The sequence below is a fragment of the Mugil cephalus genome, chromosome 2, assembly GCF_022458985.1.
Source record: "Mugil cephalus isolate CIBA_MC_2020 chromosome 2, CIBA_Mcephalus_1.1, whole genome shotgun sequence".
In the NCBI taxonomy this organism is placed as follows: domain Eukaryota; kingdom Metazoa; phylum Chordata; class Actinopteri; order Mugiliformes; family Mugilidae; genus Mugil; species Mugil cephalus.
The window spans coordinates 16,297,076-16,317,154 of record NC_061771.1 but is presented as its reverse complement, the minus strand read 5'-3'; the positions used below and the strand labels follow the sequence as shown (position 1 = coordinate 16,317,154).

At 41.7% G+C, this 20,079-nt stretch overlaps 1 protein-coding gene across 3 annotated transcripts in view; it reads left to right on the top strand.

The window, feature by feature from the left end:
* Positions 1-15,357, top strand: part of coro2aa (coronin 2Aa) — a 37,567-nt gene extending 22,210 nt beyond the window's left edge. For all 3 annotated transcript variants that reach the window (XM_047576248.1, XM_047576267.1, XM_047576258.1), the window contains 11 exons: positions 2,624-2,824; positions 5,655-5,771; positions 6,106-6,255; positions 8,403-8,582; positions 9,493-9,609; positions 10,378-10,482; positions 10,591-10,687; positions 11,859-11,971; positions 12,070-12,160; positions 12,442-12,698; positions 13,781-15,357. In XM_047576248.1, coding sequence (XP_047432204.1) covers positions 2,624-2,824; positions 5,655-5,771; positions 6,106-6,255; positions 8,403-8,582; positions 9,493-9,609; positions 10,378-10,482; positions 10,591-10,687; positions 11,859-11,971; positions 12,070-12,160; positions 12,442-12,698; positions 13,781-13,915 — 1,563 coding nt within the window. In that variant the 3' untranslated portion in view covers positions 13,916-15,357. The remainder of the gene's footprint in view (positions 1-2,623; positions 2,825-5,654; positions 5,772-6,105; positions 6,256-8,402; positions 8,583-9,492; positions 9,610-10,377; positions 10,483-10,590; positions 10,688-11,858; positions 11,972-12,069; positions 12,161-12,441; positions 12,699-13,780) is intronic.
* The last annotated feature ends 4,722 nt before the right edge of the window (positions 15,358-20,079 follow it).

The window sequence follows — 20,079 nt, the reverse complement described above, 5'->3', positions numbered from 1 at the left end:
TGAGGAAATGCAGAAGAATAGAGAAAGAATAGAAATAGAAAAATACTTTATTCGTCCTCTTGGGGGGTAAATTTCAGTGTCCTGTAGCTTGTACACAAACATCAATGTAACATAACGGCAAAATCAACAAGTAATAACAGCAGTAAGAGCAGTAAAAGTGGAAGACTGGTACTATATATAAGACTGGATTAAAACAAACAAACAAAAAAAAACACAACAGTGTCTGAGTAGTGGTGGTTATAAACCATATACAGTTAACCGGGCATTTTTAAAAATAAACACAATGTGTTTGGTGGCCCAGCGACACATGCTGCAGAGTTAACCGTGTGAATACTGCAGGTTCAGCAGCCTGCACGGTCAGAGTCCGACATTATCACATATGGAAGTGACTGATAGTGTCTGACTCTCAAACACCTGAGAAGTTTAAAGAAGCTCTTTGTCAAGCAGAGAAACATTCCTTTGTGGCAGCACGAGGCTGTCTGTCAGGGCCTCAGGGTAGAAGGTGAGAGGACGAGGGGTAAACTGAGACATGAAGTCATGATCCGCGCCCCATTGCTCTTCCTCCGTTCTTACTTCCTTGCTGAGCTTCTATGCAGCCACACCTGCATGATGCTAACCATGTATTTATTTAGCCGTCACGCGGAAGGCCATTTGGCAGTCGACATGAATCATGAGAATGATGTCATTGTTTTTGGTGACAGGAACTGCTGTAGCCCATGTGTGATCCCTGCGTCTGCTGCGAGTCGTCGTTTTTGTCCATTTTTGCGCTCTCATCCATCAACCTCCTCCACCCCTAATTCATAAGTAATGACCACGCAGCATGCAGGCAGAGCGCCAAGCAGAGTAGCAGAGCAGACATGCTGGCTGGCCAGCCGTCATCCCTGTGGACCAGAGCCACTTATCTCTTACAATAATGACATATGCATCGACTGGCTCAAGGGAAGCGGCTAAAAAGAGACTCGAGATTTTTACATCAAGTCTAGTATACTAATTTGAGAGATTGATTTTGTTTGCAGAATGTCCTGAAAACAACATTTCTCATGCAACATCTTTGTAGGTTAAGAATCATTAAAACCTGAGACACTGAAATGACAAATAATAATGATACTTATTAATGGAAGCCATCGGTTATTATCACTTACATAATTATGACTATAGATAGTAATTTACAACACATATGGAGCATGAATCAAGAGTTACGATAAACAAACTGATCTCAGACATCCTGTTAATACTCCATGAACTGAATGTTTGTCTGATTATTTTGAGAAATGTTTAGATTAACCTGATATGACTACAATCATTATTCTGTACTAATGTCCTTAAAAAATTAAATCAAAACCATGACAGGGTCAGAAAGTGGCCATGATATGTTTTTGTCTCTGCTCCAATACATTTAATTCCAAAGTGAACGCTTAGCATGGATTTGAAGATGCTGCTTAAGCTGGTGCTTATGGATTTATTTTTAGATATGTCAATATTATCTCTTGGATGCAGCCGTAGGAGGCAACCATGTAAAATACATGCTTGAATGCTTGCTGCAGTGCTTTATACACAACACACATGTTACTAAACTTTAACGCTGGACCCAAACAATGAACTGAACTTTCCTCATAGATTTGGTGTGTGTCTACCAGGCGCTGACAGATTTTATACTCTGTAATTGTTTTACTACATTCACTGGGACACAACAAAAGCAGAATGATATAAAAACAATCAAATAATAGGAATAGAAGTGGGACTAAAATACTACCCTGTGGAACGCCACTTTATTCATACTTATACTACTGACTGGTGGCAGACATACTGGAAAATAACACTGTCCATCATACAGTGCAGTTTATTTGCAGAGTGCAGCAGCACTTCCAAGTTCTTTTTATAATTTATTAAACATTATTTGTTTGTGTGATGATGTTTCTTTTTTTACTGTAGTTGCCAGGAATGTAACAAGTCATGTAAACATCAGAGAAACATTTTTAATACCTTAAATTGATTTCACATTTTTGGAGGGAAAAAGATGGAAAGTAAAATGATTTACTACTTAATCAAGCATTTTATTGGATGGTGTAACCCAGAGCATACAGTATATTGGCTAAAATGCCCTCAGGAGCTTATTGCCTGGTTGGGTTCCCAGCTGGCCAGACCCTTGCTTTATGTAATTCCCCCATTTTAACCCACATTGCATGGTACACTTGCTAAAATGATGCAAAATGCTAAAAAAAACATTTCACGTGCACACATATTGAAATCTAATGTGTTCATGTAATTCAGTTCACTTCTTTGCTTATTGAACTCTCAGTTTCTATATACACATTTGGTTTTGTGTTGTCCTTTGATTTAATTTGACGTGGTGTAACACCTATACAATACAAACAATACAAACAGATTTATGGTCTTTTCAGACATGCAGTCGCAATAATAGACTTTAAAACAATTCTCCTTTCACAACGCCTGCTTTGGTTTTGGTGGGAGAACGTCACCTACAGTGCTCCCTTTTGTTCATGAGAAAGCGGGAGTAGCAGTAATACCTATAAAAAGCTCAGTCACCATAACTGTGCAAGATGGATGACTCTCCTTGACTGACCTCTCTCTTCCCCCCCTTCCTTCCTCCCTCTCCTCTCAGATGACATGGCGTCCTCAGTACCGCAGCTCCAAGTTCCGCCACGTGTTTGGTAAGGCCGCCACCAAGGAGAGCTGCTATGATGGCGTGCCAATCACACGCAGCGTCCAGGACAACAACTTCTGTGCCGCCAACCCACGGTTCCTGGCCGTCATCACCGAGTGTGCCGGGGGTGGGGCCTTCCTGGTGCTCTCTGTCCATCATGTGAGTATCTGTGGACTGTAGTGAGTTTGCAGACAGACTTTTAGAGAAAGGGAGATGACATTTCTTTCCATTTTTGTTGTCACAAACCTTTGACCACAAACGCAAAAATTCACTTGAGTTTTATCTTTTATTTGCTCCTAATGCTTTGAATCAAGACTGCTCAAAGAGAGGGTTTCATTAGTTTTATTAGAAGAGAGCCCATGATTTGTAAGCTCTGGGTTTATTACAAAACATGTTTACAACAGGATAAATGAGAAACTGAACATAAACAGGCAAGATTTTCAGAGTTGCGTGTTCAGCGTCCCTTGTGGTTTTGTCTTTGTTCCTGTGTGCACAAGCAGCACACCTGGAAAAGACAGCTCTGCTCTCAGATTATAAATAGCATGGCACCAGCACAGCCAAAAAAAAAAAAACCTCTGAGCACAAGGAATCCCCCCAACAGCTTATTCACCATACCCAAAACATTGCATGTGGTTTTTACCACCCACCCCCCGTCATTACTCTCTGTCTTATCTCCATCACTAACCTCGGCTTAAACGTGATCCTTCAAATGCTCCCCCAGACATTATTTATGGGCGTTAGCACATCTACTGGTGTTATCAATAACAAAGTTGAACTCACAAATGAACGTTCTCACTTGTGTGTTGGTTGAATTTACAGTCTCGCTGTTTATCTCCAGTCTGGGGCAATTCATCAATCTAAACACCTCTCCCTACTCCCCCCCTCACCCTCTCTGTCTGTCTGAGTTATCCCCACCCTCCTGGCATAGGGTATGAATTGCATACGAGCTCAGGAATGACATAACTCATCCTCTGACCCCCCCCCTCTTCCCCTCCGTTCACTGTCTTGAGGAGGTGAAACTTCCGAGCTCCCTCCTCCACCACCTTCATCTCCCACCTCTGCGTGCGTGAACAGTAAAGCTTTTGTTCTATGAGGTTAAGTAGTTAACGCTTCTAAGTCCTATTTCCATGTGTTTGTGTAACGGGAAGCAGAGATAATGGTTACATCATTCCACTGTTGTATTTCACACCTCACCTGAACATAAATGTAGCCTGCAGGTGTGTTGAAAGGAGGTTCGGTTTGTGCAAACAGCATAATGGAGCTTCTTGTTGAGGCAGAAAATCTTAAGTAACTCGAATACGAGGGACATGTGTCATAAACACTCGGTGTAATTCCACTCTTGGTTTGAGTAGTTTGATGGTAATTTCATGCACGGCTGGACTTCTTGCTTAATGGGAGGCCTGCCTCGACCTGCACGGTCTGATTTTGCTTTGCTCCTTGTCTTGTCTGAGTTTAAAGTTGTGCCAATCAATATTTTATGTATTCATCAAGTGTAAAGGGTGCTACTGTTGATGTGGAACAAAATTCTACAAAGAAGCAGCCGTGTCAAGTCTGATAAATGCCCTCAAGGGATGTCACTTGAGACGTCGGTGGTTGTGGCTGAAGACTACAAGCCTCAAGGTGGAAAAATAAATAAATAAATCTAGTGGCGTTGAGTTAGAAAGAAGTGAGTTGTGGAGTGATGCTCAGCCAAGGCAAACAGAATGCACCTACTAATCCGTGACTGAACTAAAAAGAACAATCTGTTTCTGCTGCGTTTATTTTATTTGTCTTCTTCTCATTGTGAGTCTGACAATGCTGAGATATTTCAAGCTACATGAAATCAGTTATTTGTTTTTACTTTTCATTTGCTGCTTTTTTAGTGTCTATTAGGTCAGAGGTCTTCAACAGGGGGTCCACAAATTTAAATTTCTTTAAGTACATGTTAACATGAATCCAACATACTTAATAAATGGGTAAATGGAGGCAGAAGATTATCTGTATGTTTATGTCAGGTGTATCTTAATATTTCAATGCCAAATGATAATAATAATGTATATTTATAAGGCCGAGTCATATAAAACACATCCAGTAGGTAGGCTTCCATCAGTGTGGGGGTCCTTGACCTGAAAAACGTTGAAGACCGCTGTTGTGGGTGATTGTTTTTTTCTTTACTGTTCTGGTCTGATACCGTTTCCACATGCAGCAACCAGAAATTGCACTAAAGCGATGGTCAAACAACTCGCTAGTGAACGCTGTCAAACATTTAGCATCTTGACTTGAATATTTCCCTCAGGAGGTGGTGGGAGAGATAAATTTAGTTCAGCCGCATGCATGTGGTGAAGAAAAAAACACCTTTTAGGACTGCTATCAGTTTATAGACCAGTAAAACCAATGTCAAACTGCAGCCTGAGCGCGCAGACTGCTCCACATACACCGCTCATAAATACAGCTGTGCCTGCTTGAGTTGGGACATCAGTCGCCTTCTGTGATTTTAACGATACGAAAATAAAGGGCGCGCAGAGGGCAGCCAGCAGCACTTCTTCAAATTTAGTATTTATTTTGGATGTTTCAAATACATTCTTGTTTTTCGTTCCTTTCCCCAGCGTGTACTGTCTATTGGTTTGGTGCCACTTTGCGGGATGTTATTATGCAGCTTTTGGCCGGGACTGTCACACGTTTTAAGCTTGGTAGACATCCCAGTTCGATTAAGTTTGACACTCGGTTTAAAGTGAAAGAAGATCGATGAAAGCTTTGTTTGTACTGAATTAATGAAAAGTCTATACCTTGCAGGAAGCTGTTGATCTTGCCATATTAAATCATGTTGCTGTTTTATTAAATTTGACCATAAATAGGGTTATATCCATATGAGTGGAGAAAAGGAATCATTTGTAGTAAATGTGGTCATGTTTACCATGTTCATAAGAGAAGTCCATATGATCGACGTCGTAACAGATGTTGGGACTATTTAATATGTTTTGTGTTATAATTTTGTGTATTCTTCCATCAGACGGGTAAGATTGACCCTCTTCACCCTCGAGTGTCGGGCCACAGGGGGAACGTGCTAGACATCAAATGGAATCCGTTCAACGACTTCTGCATCGCCTCCTGCTCCGAGGACACCACGGTTTGTGTACAATTGCACATAGCACATTTTCGAAATGGTTTTACTGACGTGTCATTACTTCTCATGGAATATGAGCGTGTTGCAGCAGGGAGATCATTTTATTGGCTCGCTGTTTAGCCTTCAAGACGAACTACAAGTCATTCCAAACATTCCTCAGCTCTGACCTGGCAGATAGGCTCAGAACAAACGCCCGGAGACACAAAAACGAAGGAAGAGTTTGGCTTCCTCTTTACAAAATGTGTCCTGGGGTTTAATCCTCTGATTTCCATATTCAAGTGTGCTGGCTGTTTTTCAAACATTTTCTCATTTTCGTGCTGTGCGTGTGTGTCTGCAGGTGAAAGTGTGGGAAATCCCTCCTCATGGTGTACTGAAAAACCTGACAGTACCGTGGAAGGAGCTCCAGGGTCACAGCCGCAGAGTGGGCCTCATTGAGTGGCACCCAACTGCTAATAACATCCTCTTCAGTACGGCCTACGACTACCAGGTAACACGCACACACACACCTAACACACTACTTTCAACACAAGCTTGGAGAGTTTTATGACTAAATGACCGTACGGTAACAAGAGCCGAACTGTGACCTGCTGTAAGCTACGTATTCCTAGGCAACCAAACACAGCCGAGCTATACACACAGATAGGACTATGATTGTTGCTGCTTTGATCTGTAAAGGTATGAACCCATCAAACCTGCTTCAAAGATTTACGGCAACGTCGGCGACTGTGACATCCCCTCACATCGCCTGTGTCTGGGCCAAAAAGTTACACTTTAATAAACTGCAAAGACTAGAGCTAACACCCCGCTGGCACACACAGGTCAGCGTGGAAGGAACTAACCTTTCATACCAGCAGCTGGCAGCTGTCTGTACTGAAGCTACTGTTAGCTGGAAGGCAGGGAAGCTACAAGTCATGAATCATGCTGATAGATGATAGTGTTGTTGTGAAAATATTTATTCACTGAACGCTACATAAATATGTGGAACGGACAAAGCCTACTGTACGCCCTTTGAACTTTGCTGTTTGGTTTTATCTCGTGTACTGAACAACCAATCAGAGTGATCCCTCCCATAAACAAGTCTTAATTGAGCAATGCTCGAAATTCCTTCTACAAGGACGACAGTCCTTGTCCCAGTTTACATGCAGCGGAGAAAGTCGAATAACTGACAGGGACATGTCCTTCTCCTTCATGAGGCAGAGCGGCATTTCAATCAACAAACAGATGGATAATAGTACAGCTTTTTTAATCTTGTACGTAATGTGCGCACTACTTATTATGAGCTTCTTCTACTTGCACTGTTTATCTTCTTCTTCTCTGACCGACTTTCTTGGATTTCTTGGTTATGGCGCATGCGCACACGCGTTATCCAGTTAAAAGTCTGATTAAGCATAAACATGCCAGAGAAAGTTGATTTCCAGTCACATTATCTGGGTGCCTTAATCAGATAAAGGAGAACGTGTTCACATGCATTTAAGTTGTCCAGTTAAAGTCTGATTAAGGCAGTAATTTGTTTTTCACGTGCATGTAAACGTGCTGAGTTTTTGTTGCGTTTTCAGCACCTAGTTGTCTTTGTTGACAACTATTGACACTAGATTGTCGATGGCAGCGGAGGTTGCCCAACTAGCGCCAACGGTGCAGAACACATCTAAATGGGGCCACGTACGCTCACCGATGGCTCGACACCAGAAACCAGCCGACTGTTGGCTTGGTGTGTTACAGCCCTAAAGAATTCAAGTGTTGTACGCAGCAATATGAGGACTCAGTGTCTCAGTTTGGAGTACTAAGTCCAATTAGTGTCCACTCTCAAACCCCGGTGGATCAGCAGCTTTGGGTCGTTCAACTGCAGCTGAAACTCCTGAAACATATGTAGATCGATAGATAGATGCTTTATTCATCCCAAACTGGGAAATTTAACAGTTACAGCAGCAATGTACAGGCCCTCACACCATACATCATATATAACAGGAAAAATGTAGTCTGGATCCTTTATCTAAAGCTGCTGTTTATGAATCTGGAGGTCCAACAGCACGTTGACTTCATGAAGTGATTGGCCAGGGCTGTGGAGGTGAGAGGAGGCTGTGACGCCCAAGTCCAGAGCAACACGTAGTGTCTTGTCTTCTTCCACCTATTGACTATATTAACATATATATATATAATATGTATTTTCTGTTAGATTAGCCCTTTTTTCCAGGATGGGAAAGTAAACAGGGTTAAAAATTATCTCTGGCTCAAATTACTTCTGTCTCTTTTGGTACACTACTGAGTGCAACAGCATGAATTCCTTCGAGATAAGGAAAGTATGTACCGTTAGTCCCATTTGTACAACTATTCATGATAACACACTTTTCAGCCCTTCATTGTGCCTGGCTTATTTTAACAGCTTGAAACCCTCTTCGTTAGGATGTGAATGAAGAATCCTTTTTAGAAAATAGTTTGCTTGTGGTACACTTCAGCTTTTAATGCTTATGTTACATTTGATATTTGTTCAAATCTGCATGTAACCCACCTATTCACACACACAGACACACACAAACAGCAGTGAGCCCCCTCTCCTCAGTAGCAACATTTCACTTTTATCAAAGTTCATGTTTCAGAGGTTTATAACGAGTCCTGTGTGTGCCTCTCTACCTCCAGGTAATGATCTGGAACCTGGACTGTCCAGAGCAGGTGATAAAGAATCCAGTGCGGACCATCAGGCACCACACAGACGTGGTCCTGTCCATGTCTTTCAACACAGATGGCAGCGTCTTCGCCACCACCTGCAAGGACAGGAAGGTCCGACTGATGGAGCCGCGCTCAGGAAACCTGCTGCAGGTACTGCTGTGTGTGTGTGTTTAACTCTTATTGTAATATGGAGGCTAAAACAACTAAACCTAATCGAAACACTTTAAATTGTATGGTAAAGACATAGTTTAAGGTTAGAAAAAGTCTTCTTGTTTTGAAGTTGTGTTACTGTAGCTAGAACTATGTTTTAAAGTTTTGTTTTAGACCTTAAAACTCTTATTTGATGAGTCAAATAGGAATCTGTAGTTGGACGAGTGTCTTTGACCTGATTTTAGGGATTTGCATTATATCAGAGGAGTTCTTTCCAGGTAGTGACTTACTTGATACATACATTGTCATTGGACGGCATCTCTTTGAAGAAGGAAAGCGACAGTAAAATAACATCAATGTATAAACAGTTTAAACTAACTAAACACGGCGCTTTTGAAGAGTAAATCATTAAGACAGCAGAAGTTTTTTTATTATCATTGTCTGGTAAAAAAAACAATGATGTACAGTTCAGCAGCTCTCTGTTTGAGCCGCAATAAAATGAAAAGCTATAGCACCATAAAGATAAAAACTATAGCAGCAACACACACACACAAAAAAAATGAATTAATGCATGTGCCTTAGTTCTTAGTTCCGCTGCATCGCAGCCAATGTTACCTAAGTGGGAGTTCCCGGCTCCTTTTCTCCTTCCCAGCCCGGACAGCCAGGCACTCATCCAGCACCACACAGCCAAATCTGACACCTAAAGCCTGGCTTGGCCCGCGGCATAGCTCCACAGACCTCTGGGTCACCGGCCAGCGACGCACACACTCTTAACATCCTCCACTGCCTGCCAGACCAGAGACTTCCTAGAGACTTAAGAGACACATTAAAGCACAGTGCTATCTTAAGCATCCATATATAATGTACATAAATGTTCATAATGGCTTGATTAATGGTCTTTTTTTTTCAGGAAGCCAACTGTAAGACGCACAAAGCCAGTAAGGTGATGATCCTGGGGAACATGAAGATGCTTCTCACGTCAGGCACCTCACGCTGGAATGATCGACAGATAGCTCTGTGGGATCAGGTAAGGAGCCGCCGCACAAACACCGAGAGCACTGCAAGAAAACTTCTGGGACAATGTCTTTTTTTCCAGATGCTATGCAAAAAAAAAAAAAAAGACTAGTGCAAGTTCTTATGTCTTATATGCACTAGAAGAATGACCATTTAATGCTAAATATGTTACAAGTTCAAGGGTTCATCTGCAAAACGTGAGTCTGTATATAGATGAATTAAAAACACTTCATAATCATATAAATGGTTGTTGTTTACAGTGATGTTATGACACTTTTGTGCTTTCTTCTGAATTCAGAAGTTTTCTTTTTCTAATGGAATAATTTCTCTCAACACTCTCCAGTTGTGTGGAGCCCTTGTGTCAAACACAACTCTGCCATCTAGTGGCTGATAGGCATCATTGTGTATTCAGCTGACTACAGCTCAATTAAATCTCTCTCTCTCGGTGTTAAACTACATTCAAACTTGCTCTTCTTGTGATTCTGTCATCAGCTGGTGCTGTGAACACACCTGTTAGTTCAAAGTAATTGTCAACGCGTGCAGGCCGGATGCTGATGTGTGAGAGGGAATCGTGCGCTGAGGATTAAGGCAAAGCACGGATTAGGGATTGAGCACTCTCTGTTTTTAATTCAGCGCTTGGAGAGTGCTTCTTATGTAGCAGCGGATTTGAATGATAGTGTTGTGATAGCAGGGGGGATAATTTTGTGTGTTATACTCATCACTGGTGGCTTTTTTTTTTTTTTTAAATAAAAGCTTTATTTGGGTGCTTGTGTGTTTGCAGGATGATCTGTCTGTGCCTTTGCTGGAGGAGAACCTGGACGGTTCTTCAGGCGTCATCTTTCCTTTCTACGACCCCGACACTCACATGCTCTACCTTGCTGGAAAGGTGGGACCTGGAAGTCCTCTCAAATTGTGGTCATAAATAAAGAACAATACACTGTTGTTATGATTGTCACAAACACTTTTTTATTTTTATTTTTTTTAATTTTTTTAGGGTGACGGAAATATCAGGTACTATGAGATCAGCTCCGAAAAACCGTACCTCCACTACTTAACAGAGTACCGCTCACTTTCACCTCAGAAAGGAATGGGTAAGAGTACGCAGACGGCTTTAAACTAAAGTTTAATTGAACTCTTTCCATAGTTGAGTGTCTTTAACATGTAGCTGCTGATCCCTGTGTGGAGACTACACCTGCCTCCTCCTCCTCACTCTCCTCGCTTGCACCTGTAACCAAAGGGCCATGCAAACAAGGCGGCCATATTTGAATAGCCAAACCAGCTAGCATCTAGGGGATGTTGTAGCTCATGCGAAGCGACAGGCTGCACACAGTCAGTCGTGCACCCTTCTCTTTGATTTATAAACTCATGTTTTATCTGCTTGCTACGGTCGAAGACTAAGAATAAAACTTCTGACAGTGCTTTAAGGTGACTGTACGCTACCTACCGATTTAGTTTAGGACATCTAGCATCATGTTTGAACTGAATGGTGAGTTAAAGAAATACATTCATTGTCTCGAATATCCATTGAAACAACACTCGGATGTGAGACCATTACAAGAACAAACAAGTGAAAAGCCAAATGGGATAAAAGGATTAGAGGATTATAGCAAGTGTCAGTAGGTAGAACGTGAGCCGTGCTAATGGTTCAAAATAAAACAAGCAGACATTTAGTGTATCAGACAGTTGTCTTTAAATGGATTAGAATCATGTGAGTAGGATACTTTAGGATACGATAATATGATTGTTTACCTTTAGAAACTGTCCAGTGAACGCCTGGACAAAGTACCAGACAAAGCTGATTGCTCTATTGTGCACCACCTGTGTTCATTCTACGTGTGAAGTGGTAGAATTTGATGTAGTATTTTTAATTTTTTGTGAAAAAAAAAACAAAAAAAACATACATATTGCATATATTATACGTTCTTGTGAAGCCATGCGCTGCAAAAAAAGGAATTTCAAGTCCTCGTGTCAAAGACATAGATTTTATATTTTTTTCAGAGACAAAACTTTTTATTATATATTATTAGATTTTTTTAAACCATTGGCAGTTTTTTTGTTCTTAACACAAGACGATTTGATTGAATATAAGAATATGTTGCTTGTGCCTTTAAATCTTGTAGATTATCATCACTCTTCAGTTTGCAGTGACTATACCGAACTCTCCACAAAATACAATCAGTATCTGCAGTAACACAGAACAGTCGTGATGAAGTGGGTGTGAAGTTGTGACACGGTGCGTCTCTTGTGTGCGTCGTCCTGCAGGTGTGATGCCAAAGAGAGGCCTGGATGTGAGCTCCTGTGAGGTTTTCAGGTTCTACAAGCTAGTGACGACCAAGAGTCTCATCGAGCCTCTTTCTATGATCGTACCCCGCCGGGTAAGAGTGCACCGACGGCAACAGGGACACCACTGTGTAAGATACACGTCCGGGGGGAATACATTACAAAGCTGAATGTGCTGTGCGTCTGTTTCCAGTCGGAGTCGTACCAAGAAGACATCTATCCAATGACGGCCAGTAACAGGCCTGCTTTGACTGCAGAGCAGTGGCTCAGTGGCATCGACAAAGGTCAGAAATAGTGTGTGTGTTAGATAATTGTGTACGTTGCAGAGGTGCTGGAGCCATTGTCTTTCATTTTAACCATTTTGTGTGTTATTGATGGACAGTTTTTCAGCCCTAATCACATCACATCACACACTCAGGGTGCTCAGGGTTATCACTGCCATTTCAGCCGCACTCTTTCGCGCCTCCAAATTTGCAAGCGACGCTTCAGTGTGGATGATGAATAAAACATACAGACAAAGATGCTCATCTCTTTCTTCCCTGGCCACGCTCCCTTTGTCTTCTAGGTCCACTGCTGATGTCTTTGAAGCCCGGGAGTCAAGAGCCAGAGTCCTTCTCAGACACAAAGGGGCTGGGGAGCACTCTGGACAGTCGCAGGTCTCAGAGCAGACCGGGCATGCTGCAGCTCGCTTACATTCAGGGCCAGCTGGAAACCAAAGATGTCAAAAACGACAGCGATCACACGGAGGGGGACAGGAATCGGACGCCCGTGAGCAACGGAGAAGACCTCGCACTTTGCTCTCCTCCCAGGACAGAGAATGAGGTCCTGAATTGTTTTGGTGTCTTTCTCTGTAGCGTCACCGTGTGTTTTCTAATCAGTTCATGCGGAAAGACACGGAACAATGTCAAGTGCTAATTATTTACACGTTTAGATTTAACTATGTACACCGATCAGCCACAGCATTAAAACCCCTGACAGTCAGTAACACTGACCATCTCGTGATGAACGATGTGCAGCTGGGAAACTTTAGGACCTGGCATTAATGTGGATGTTACTGTACCACCCATCTAGACCAGACCAGGCACCCCCACCACATAGCAATGGCCCTCACTCACTCAGCACGATGCAGCCTGACACAGATACAACTGGATACAACTCTTAAAACATGAAAAACAGCACAAGGTGTTGCCCTGGCCTCTGAATTCACTAGATCCCAAACTGATCAAGAATCTGTGGGATGCACTGGCGCAAGCCTGATCCATAGAGACCTCTCCCCTCAACCCATAAGACCCAAAAGCCCCCACTAACAACATCCTGTTACCAGACACCACAGGACACCCTCAGAAGACCCACAATATTAGGAAGCTAGTCATAATGTTAAGGCTGATCAGTGTATCTAGTTACCAAAAAAACAGTTCTAGTCTCAGGAACCTTTTGTTAGAGTCCCGTGTAGTCAGGCAACCCAAACAAGTTCCTGTCTGGTTAGATTGTTAAGGCTGATTTTATGTGACCTGAGAGGCAAAGTTCAGGGCTACAAAATCCAGTGTGATGTGTTCACTTGTTTTTTTACTTTTCAGAATACAATTTTACATTGAGATAGAATAAGATCAGTTTCTAAAACACGGTGCAGCCCAGAGCTCCTGTAGTCTGGGTGGTTCTGTAGTGTAATTATAGTGTGGTCACGCCACTTTTATGTAGGTGAATTATCTGAATGTTCCTTCTTCACTGATAATAACTGAAGGCGATCAACAACCCATCAGCTTTTTTTATCCACTAAAAGCTTGTTTTGATCCAGACTGTTTTGGCTGGTGCAGCATTAGAACAGTATGTTTAAATCAGAGCATCAGACCGTACCCTGAAAGTGACGATTTGCTCCACCGTAACGTGCGTTTGTTTGTCCACAGCTGCGCATGAAGTTCCACAAGCAGCAGGAGGAAATCCGACGGCTGAGGGAGCTCCTCAACCAGAGGGACGTACGCATCAAGCAGCTGGAGCTGGAGATTAAGAACGTCAAAAACTCCTCTCAGAGCTCGCGTTAGGACTTTCCCGTCACCGTCACATCTTCACAGGACACATGCATTACTGTACAGACTTACTAAACCCCCCATTTTGAAAGCCACCGCTCTTTTTGGTAAGATCCTGGCTCACCTGTTCTGCTCTAATGAGCCTCCACTTACTCACTGCACAGGGGTGATTCAAATCTGGATTGGGTATTTTGCTTATTTTTTTTTCTTCCAGTCAGTGGTTTCGTCAACTCTACACGCACGGTGCACATATTCTTTGTTCGTGTACATACACTTTAAAAAAACAACAAAAAAAACAAACTCTGCACCTTTTGACCTTTCCTCCCGTTTCTTTTGTACGCTTTCACACCTATGCAAGCCTGTCGTAATTTTTATCTTTTTAAGCTCTTTGTAGCCGAGAGACAAGAGGATGTTTGTGCCCGTCTTGACTGAATGATGTGGTTGCCCGCGTGTGTCGTCTGAAAGTTGTTGCAGGGCAGGAGCAGACATCCTGTGTGATTGTACGATAACGCCGAATTCATTTTCTGTGCTTGGTGATTTTTTTTTCTTCTTCTTCTTTTTTTTTTTTAATATTTAAACTACTGTATACGGAGACAGCTGTGGTGAATAAGTCTTTAATGAGAAATGTACGGGTGCATGAATGAGAGTGAGCTAATTGATCGACACTACCGTGATGTCCCAGCTGTGTTCTTGCCATTCCACTAAGCTGTTATGTTTTTGTTCTGTTTCTGAATGACTGGAAATTCAGTGGAAAATCGATCCGTTTTACCGCAGCCAATTCTGTAACTGATGCCATGTAACGGTTTCCATCTTAATTTTTTATATTTATTTTAAATACAGTCAATGAAACCACCATTTAGTCAAGTACTTGAATTTGCAGTTTTGGACAATGCACAGCGTAGGGAAAAAAAAAAAAAAAAAGAAATGTCGAAAACAAACAAAATCCTGTTTTTCCTGATTTCCTGGAGCCGATGTGAAGAACCCGAGCGGCGCACTACTTTTATCTTATGTACTGGCGTCCCACTCAGTTCTCAATGCAAAGCAAATCCTGGACCAATGTTTTATTGCTCTAATATTGTCGTTTTATTATCATATTTTATTGATTTCTCTTCAGTTTTTTTTTTTTTAATGGCAATAAAAAGTGAGCAGCTCTGCTGAGGTTGTGATAACCGGAGTGAGCCATATGATACCATTAAACAATATGCTAAATTTTAAAAGATTAAAGATTTATTTGTAGCATTTGCCTTTCCCTTTAAATGAATGAACAAAATTGTTGTATTGCATCGTTGTTTTTTTTTTTCTTCATAATTTGTCTGATGTTTTAGGGCCTAGATTACACAGACACTCCCTGCACAGGCTGCGCTCAGCATATAAACTCTCAATACATTCCTTAGTAAGTTCACTATATCTTGATATGTGTTGATATTATATATTATAGTAAAAGATCTATCTGCATATTTCTGACTCTTGGAGCAATATGGTGCTAAACTGTCTTTGTGTGTGAGTAAGTGGACCTGGAGTGAGGATTTATTTGTGTGTGATTTTTCCCCAAACCTAAATTGAATTGTCAAGCTCAGTTTTTTTTTATGTCTACAGTCCCGTACTGGCGAGGCAAACTTTATTTACTCACACTCCACAGCAAGCAAGCGAAAGCTTATACCCCCTTAAAATATAATATATTTTACCAGATGCTTGTTATGTCTAATAGTTATCTCCAGATCGTAATAACAGCAGTTCCCAGTGTTCTGTTTAAGCTTTTTGCAAAGTCTGTTGAAAGAAACCTCTGTGAGAAAATGTCTCTTTTATGAGCACAGTAAAAGCTTAGGTTTTGAAAGCTCGGCCAGGCTACAACAGGCTTGTAAAACGTGCATTTGAACTGAGCAGTAGGTAGAATTCATCATGGCGGCTTGTAGAAATGTGTTTTCCCTCGGGGGACGTCTGAATGGTGTTCAAGGCTTCCGCTGTAGAGAAGTCAGACCAAATTGTTGCTTTCAGAACTGGGGCAGCTGGTTTCAAATATTTTCTCCAACAGACACAGGAAAAAACATTCCCTCGTCTTTAAGCTACTTGTTGAGGCGAACGATGCCTAAATGCCACCGAAACACAACGCAGCAGCACATCGCGAATGAACAATATGAATGAACATGCCTGTTTTTTACCCAGAGGCACAATCTCCTCCACAATGATTTTCCAGATTTGGCTCATGTTTCAGGAAACGCATGGAAACTGCAGCACAGACCCACACACAAAAACGCGCACTGGCTTCAATGCAGTTGTGAAGAGAGTGACCTCTCTGACCCCCCGGCGGGACGGTTCTAGCACAGCTTCATCTCTGATCTCTGCTGACTTTGTCCAGGAGCGGCAGCATTCGCTCCAGCCGCGCCGCAGATGTTTGACTGTTCACACTAGCTGAGGTGACGGGTTTTACCTCCATTTTGCCTCTTTTTTCCCCCCTCACCGAAACGCCGCAGCGAGCTTAGTCGTGTTCACGTTTCTTCATGGTTTTTAATTGAGCCGCCAACAAAAAGTTCCCACTGCGCCCAGTTTGAAATGTGAGATGGAAGAACAACCCTGGGCTGACTTGTGATGCTGTTTGGATACTTTTTCTGCCTCCAGGAAGGGATGAAGATCGCTAGTTAAACAGCAACAGCAGCTAAAGTGTCTCAGAAAAAACTTTGTTGTTGACTGTCCTCTCTGCTGCATCTGTTTGACCCATTTATTAACATTACGTGCTCCTCCAGTGACTGGCCTTGGGATTAAAAAGAAATTCACACTAAAAAAACACAAATTTACAGCTCAACAAACAGTGTCGCCCTCATCCCTCTCACTGTGAGACACTGTGTGTCACATGTTATTTTTATCTGAATGAAATATTAAAATCAATGCTTTTACGTGTTTTGCATATTTCCCACAATATGCAGCCTGACACGTTGGTGATGTCTGTGGTGTCCATCAGAACAATTAGGATGAACAAAACCCTGCAGGTTTGTTCTAACATGCACCGTGCACCTGCACAGGTGTGTCCTCTTACTCTCCCCGTCCAGGCCTCTGCAGCCAGGGAGCAGCGTCTTTTGAAGGTGAGGATTGTAAACGCAAACTAGATGTTCTAGCAGAAAGATGCTGCAGATTTTATCATGGGAAGCGCTCAGGTTCACTAACCATAAATTTGGATTTTACGGTCAGAAAGCAAAAGCCCCAATTATGGAGTTTGATTAGTAATTGAAAAATGTTGCCCAGTCTATTCTAGAAATAAATCGGTCTTCAACAGGGGGTCCGTGACCCCTCGGGGGTCCGCGGAGGTACTGCAGGGTGGTCGCAAAATCTTTGGTTGATTAGACATTTTATATATATATATATTTATAAATGGCACTAGGCTGAGTTTAATATAGAACACATATAGTAGGTAGGGGGTCCCTACTTAATCTCTCCATCAGTTTGGGATCCTTGCCCTGAGAAACGTTGGAGACTCCTGCTGTACGTCTCTAAATTGTTGGCGTACCCTATTTACATAATGGTTAGTTGAATTACACGTTCACATCAAATCACTGCTGAAACAAACCCTCTGCTCTGAGTGTCTATGTGTAGTCCTGTGCTTGTGCAGTTTAATTTCAGTGTATCATACATTAGTATGAATTAATAATAAGCTGTGTGGGCTGAACCAGGAGAAAAATTGTTTCTTCGTAAATGTATTTCTCAAGGTTTCCTGCAAGTTATCTAATGGATGAATCACCACCGCGCTACAGTGCTGACTGTCGTTCCTCGGCTGAAAATTGCATTAGTGAAACAGCACAGGGCGATGATTCTGCTGCTCCGTTATGAATGCAGCCGCAGTAAGACTGAAAACTGAAACAAAAAAAAAAAAAAAACACAAGCCAAATGAAAACAAGAATCTCAATCCACGCCCGAGACCTGACAGTCACTCACATTACACTGGAGCAATAATGTCACTGTGGAGTCACTTGAGGCTCTGTTTTAATAAACTATTTCATTTTAACGGCGGGTTTGTGTTTCAGCCTCACTGTGCCTGACTGCCACGCATTTATTTTGAATGTGATGTCTTTTAACTGTATTTAATAAATTAAAAAAAAAAAAAGTTTTATCCAATTTTTTAAATATATTTTCAAATATGTTTTAAAAAAAACAAAAACAAAACAAAAAACAGATCACATAAAAGATTACATTCTTCTGAGAAATTAATCTGTCTCCAGTGGTAGATTTTGTCTGGTGCAGTGGAATATTGTCTTGCCCAAACAAATAAAGTTATGAAACTTCGGTCACTTGCACAAACATTAATATTTGAGCTTTTTTTTTTTTTTTCGTTACAAAAACAGCAGCAGCGTTGTTGCCTCAGTTAACTGCTGCTTACATGACTGAAAGATGTTTAGGCTCTGAAAGAAGAAGCAGCTATAAACACTTAACTGTTCTTCTACGCGGCACTTTACACATACCAGCCACAACATTATGACCACTGAGAGGAGAAGTAAATAACACTGATCATCTTGTGACAATACAATGTTTTAGTTGGAAAATTTGGGATCTAGTGAATTTGGAGGCCAGGGCAACACTTTGTGATGTTCTTCATGTTTTTTTTGAGTTGCTCCTAAACTGTTTGTGTGTGTCTTTGTCAGGCTGCATCCTGCTGGAGACGGCTGCTGTCATGCTGGGCGGTAAATGTCTAAGTAACATCCACACTAATACCAGGTCCACAAGTTTCCCAGCAGAACATTATATTGCCACAAACTGGTGAATGTCACTACTTCTCCTCTCAGTGGTCATAATGTTGTGGCTTGTCTGTGCATACTAAACAGGCAGAAACATTCCCACATCAGCTTTTTAAGTAGCAAGAAAAATACCCCCTCTTCATGATTCTGGTCTAACTGATGGGAGATCAAGTCCACAATCAGCTGGAACAAATATGGAGCAGAATGAGTTGATCTTTATCAGAGGTACGTCTGAACATTAAATTCTCTGTGTTCAAGTTAGCAACGTTTCCTTCAGGGTTTTATGGACACCACCAAAAAGAGAATATCATACCTTGGGAGACCTCCACTTCATTTGTGTAACTCAAGCTTAAGCTTAAATTTAGATTCTTTATATATCCTAAATAATAGTTTCCTAAAACTGTTACTTCTCTCACATGCAAATATGTGAAGTTGAGGTTAAGAGTATGCGATTGTTCCTCCTGGCTGTAAAATGATCCCTTTCTACAGTGAAAACTTAAAAAAAACAAACAAAAAAGCAAATACATTGTTCTGTGTAGGGATGTATTTTAAGTTCAGCCAAAGTCAAAATGAGGAGGTTTTGCCAAGTAACACCACATAAGAGTCTAAATAGTGAAAACAAAGGAAAGATGAAATTAATAAACAGCTTGGCTGAGAAATTAATCAAGAGTCGTCTTCCAAATGTCTGATCTAAAATGACCTCTGAGCCGAGGGAAGACAGATTTTACATTAAAAGGACAGATAACCCCCTCGTTGGCTCCAGATAAACTAGACCTCAGCACAGGATGAAGAAGTCCCACACTTCTTACGTTAACTGTCGTAGTAGTGACCAGTGATTCAATGCACCTATAGGCACGAGTGTTGTAGAAAAGATAACTTCACCGTCTCTGAAGGAAGCACATTTAGAGAAGAGCGGTCATCATTTCGTCCCCTTTAGAGGCGCCGCAAAAATCAACGCAGGGAGAGAGAGAAAAGCACGAAATGTTAACATTTTATTTACAAAGTTGTTTTTTTGTCATACAGAAAGTAAAAATGTAGCTACAACCTTGATTTGTGCAACAGGCGGCCACTCTAAAAATCATGGCTCGCAGGTTGCACAGCTGCTATAGCAATAATTTTATTGGGAAAAATAGGAACAGAAACAAAAAAATTAAAGACAAAAAAAAAAAAAGAAGAAAAATAATAAACCCAACAACAACAACAAAAAATAATTCATCCAACAAAATATTAAAAGCACAGACCCAAAACTAGATACCAGTCCCAAAGTCCTCACACGGGAATACATAAAGAGGGGTCAACAGTGAAATTGTGGAATGCTGAGTGGTGGGCTGCCTGAGAACCTCGGGGGGGAGGAGGGGGCGTGGGGCAGGGTGAGGTGGAGGGTGTTTTGGGGGGGGGGGGGGCTCTCAGTTCCAAAGGGGAGAGGAAAATAAGAAGAGGGACGGGGTTGAAGGAGAA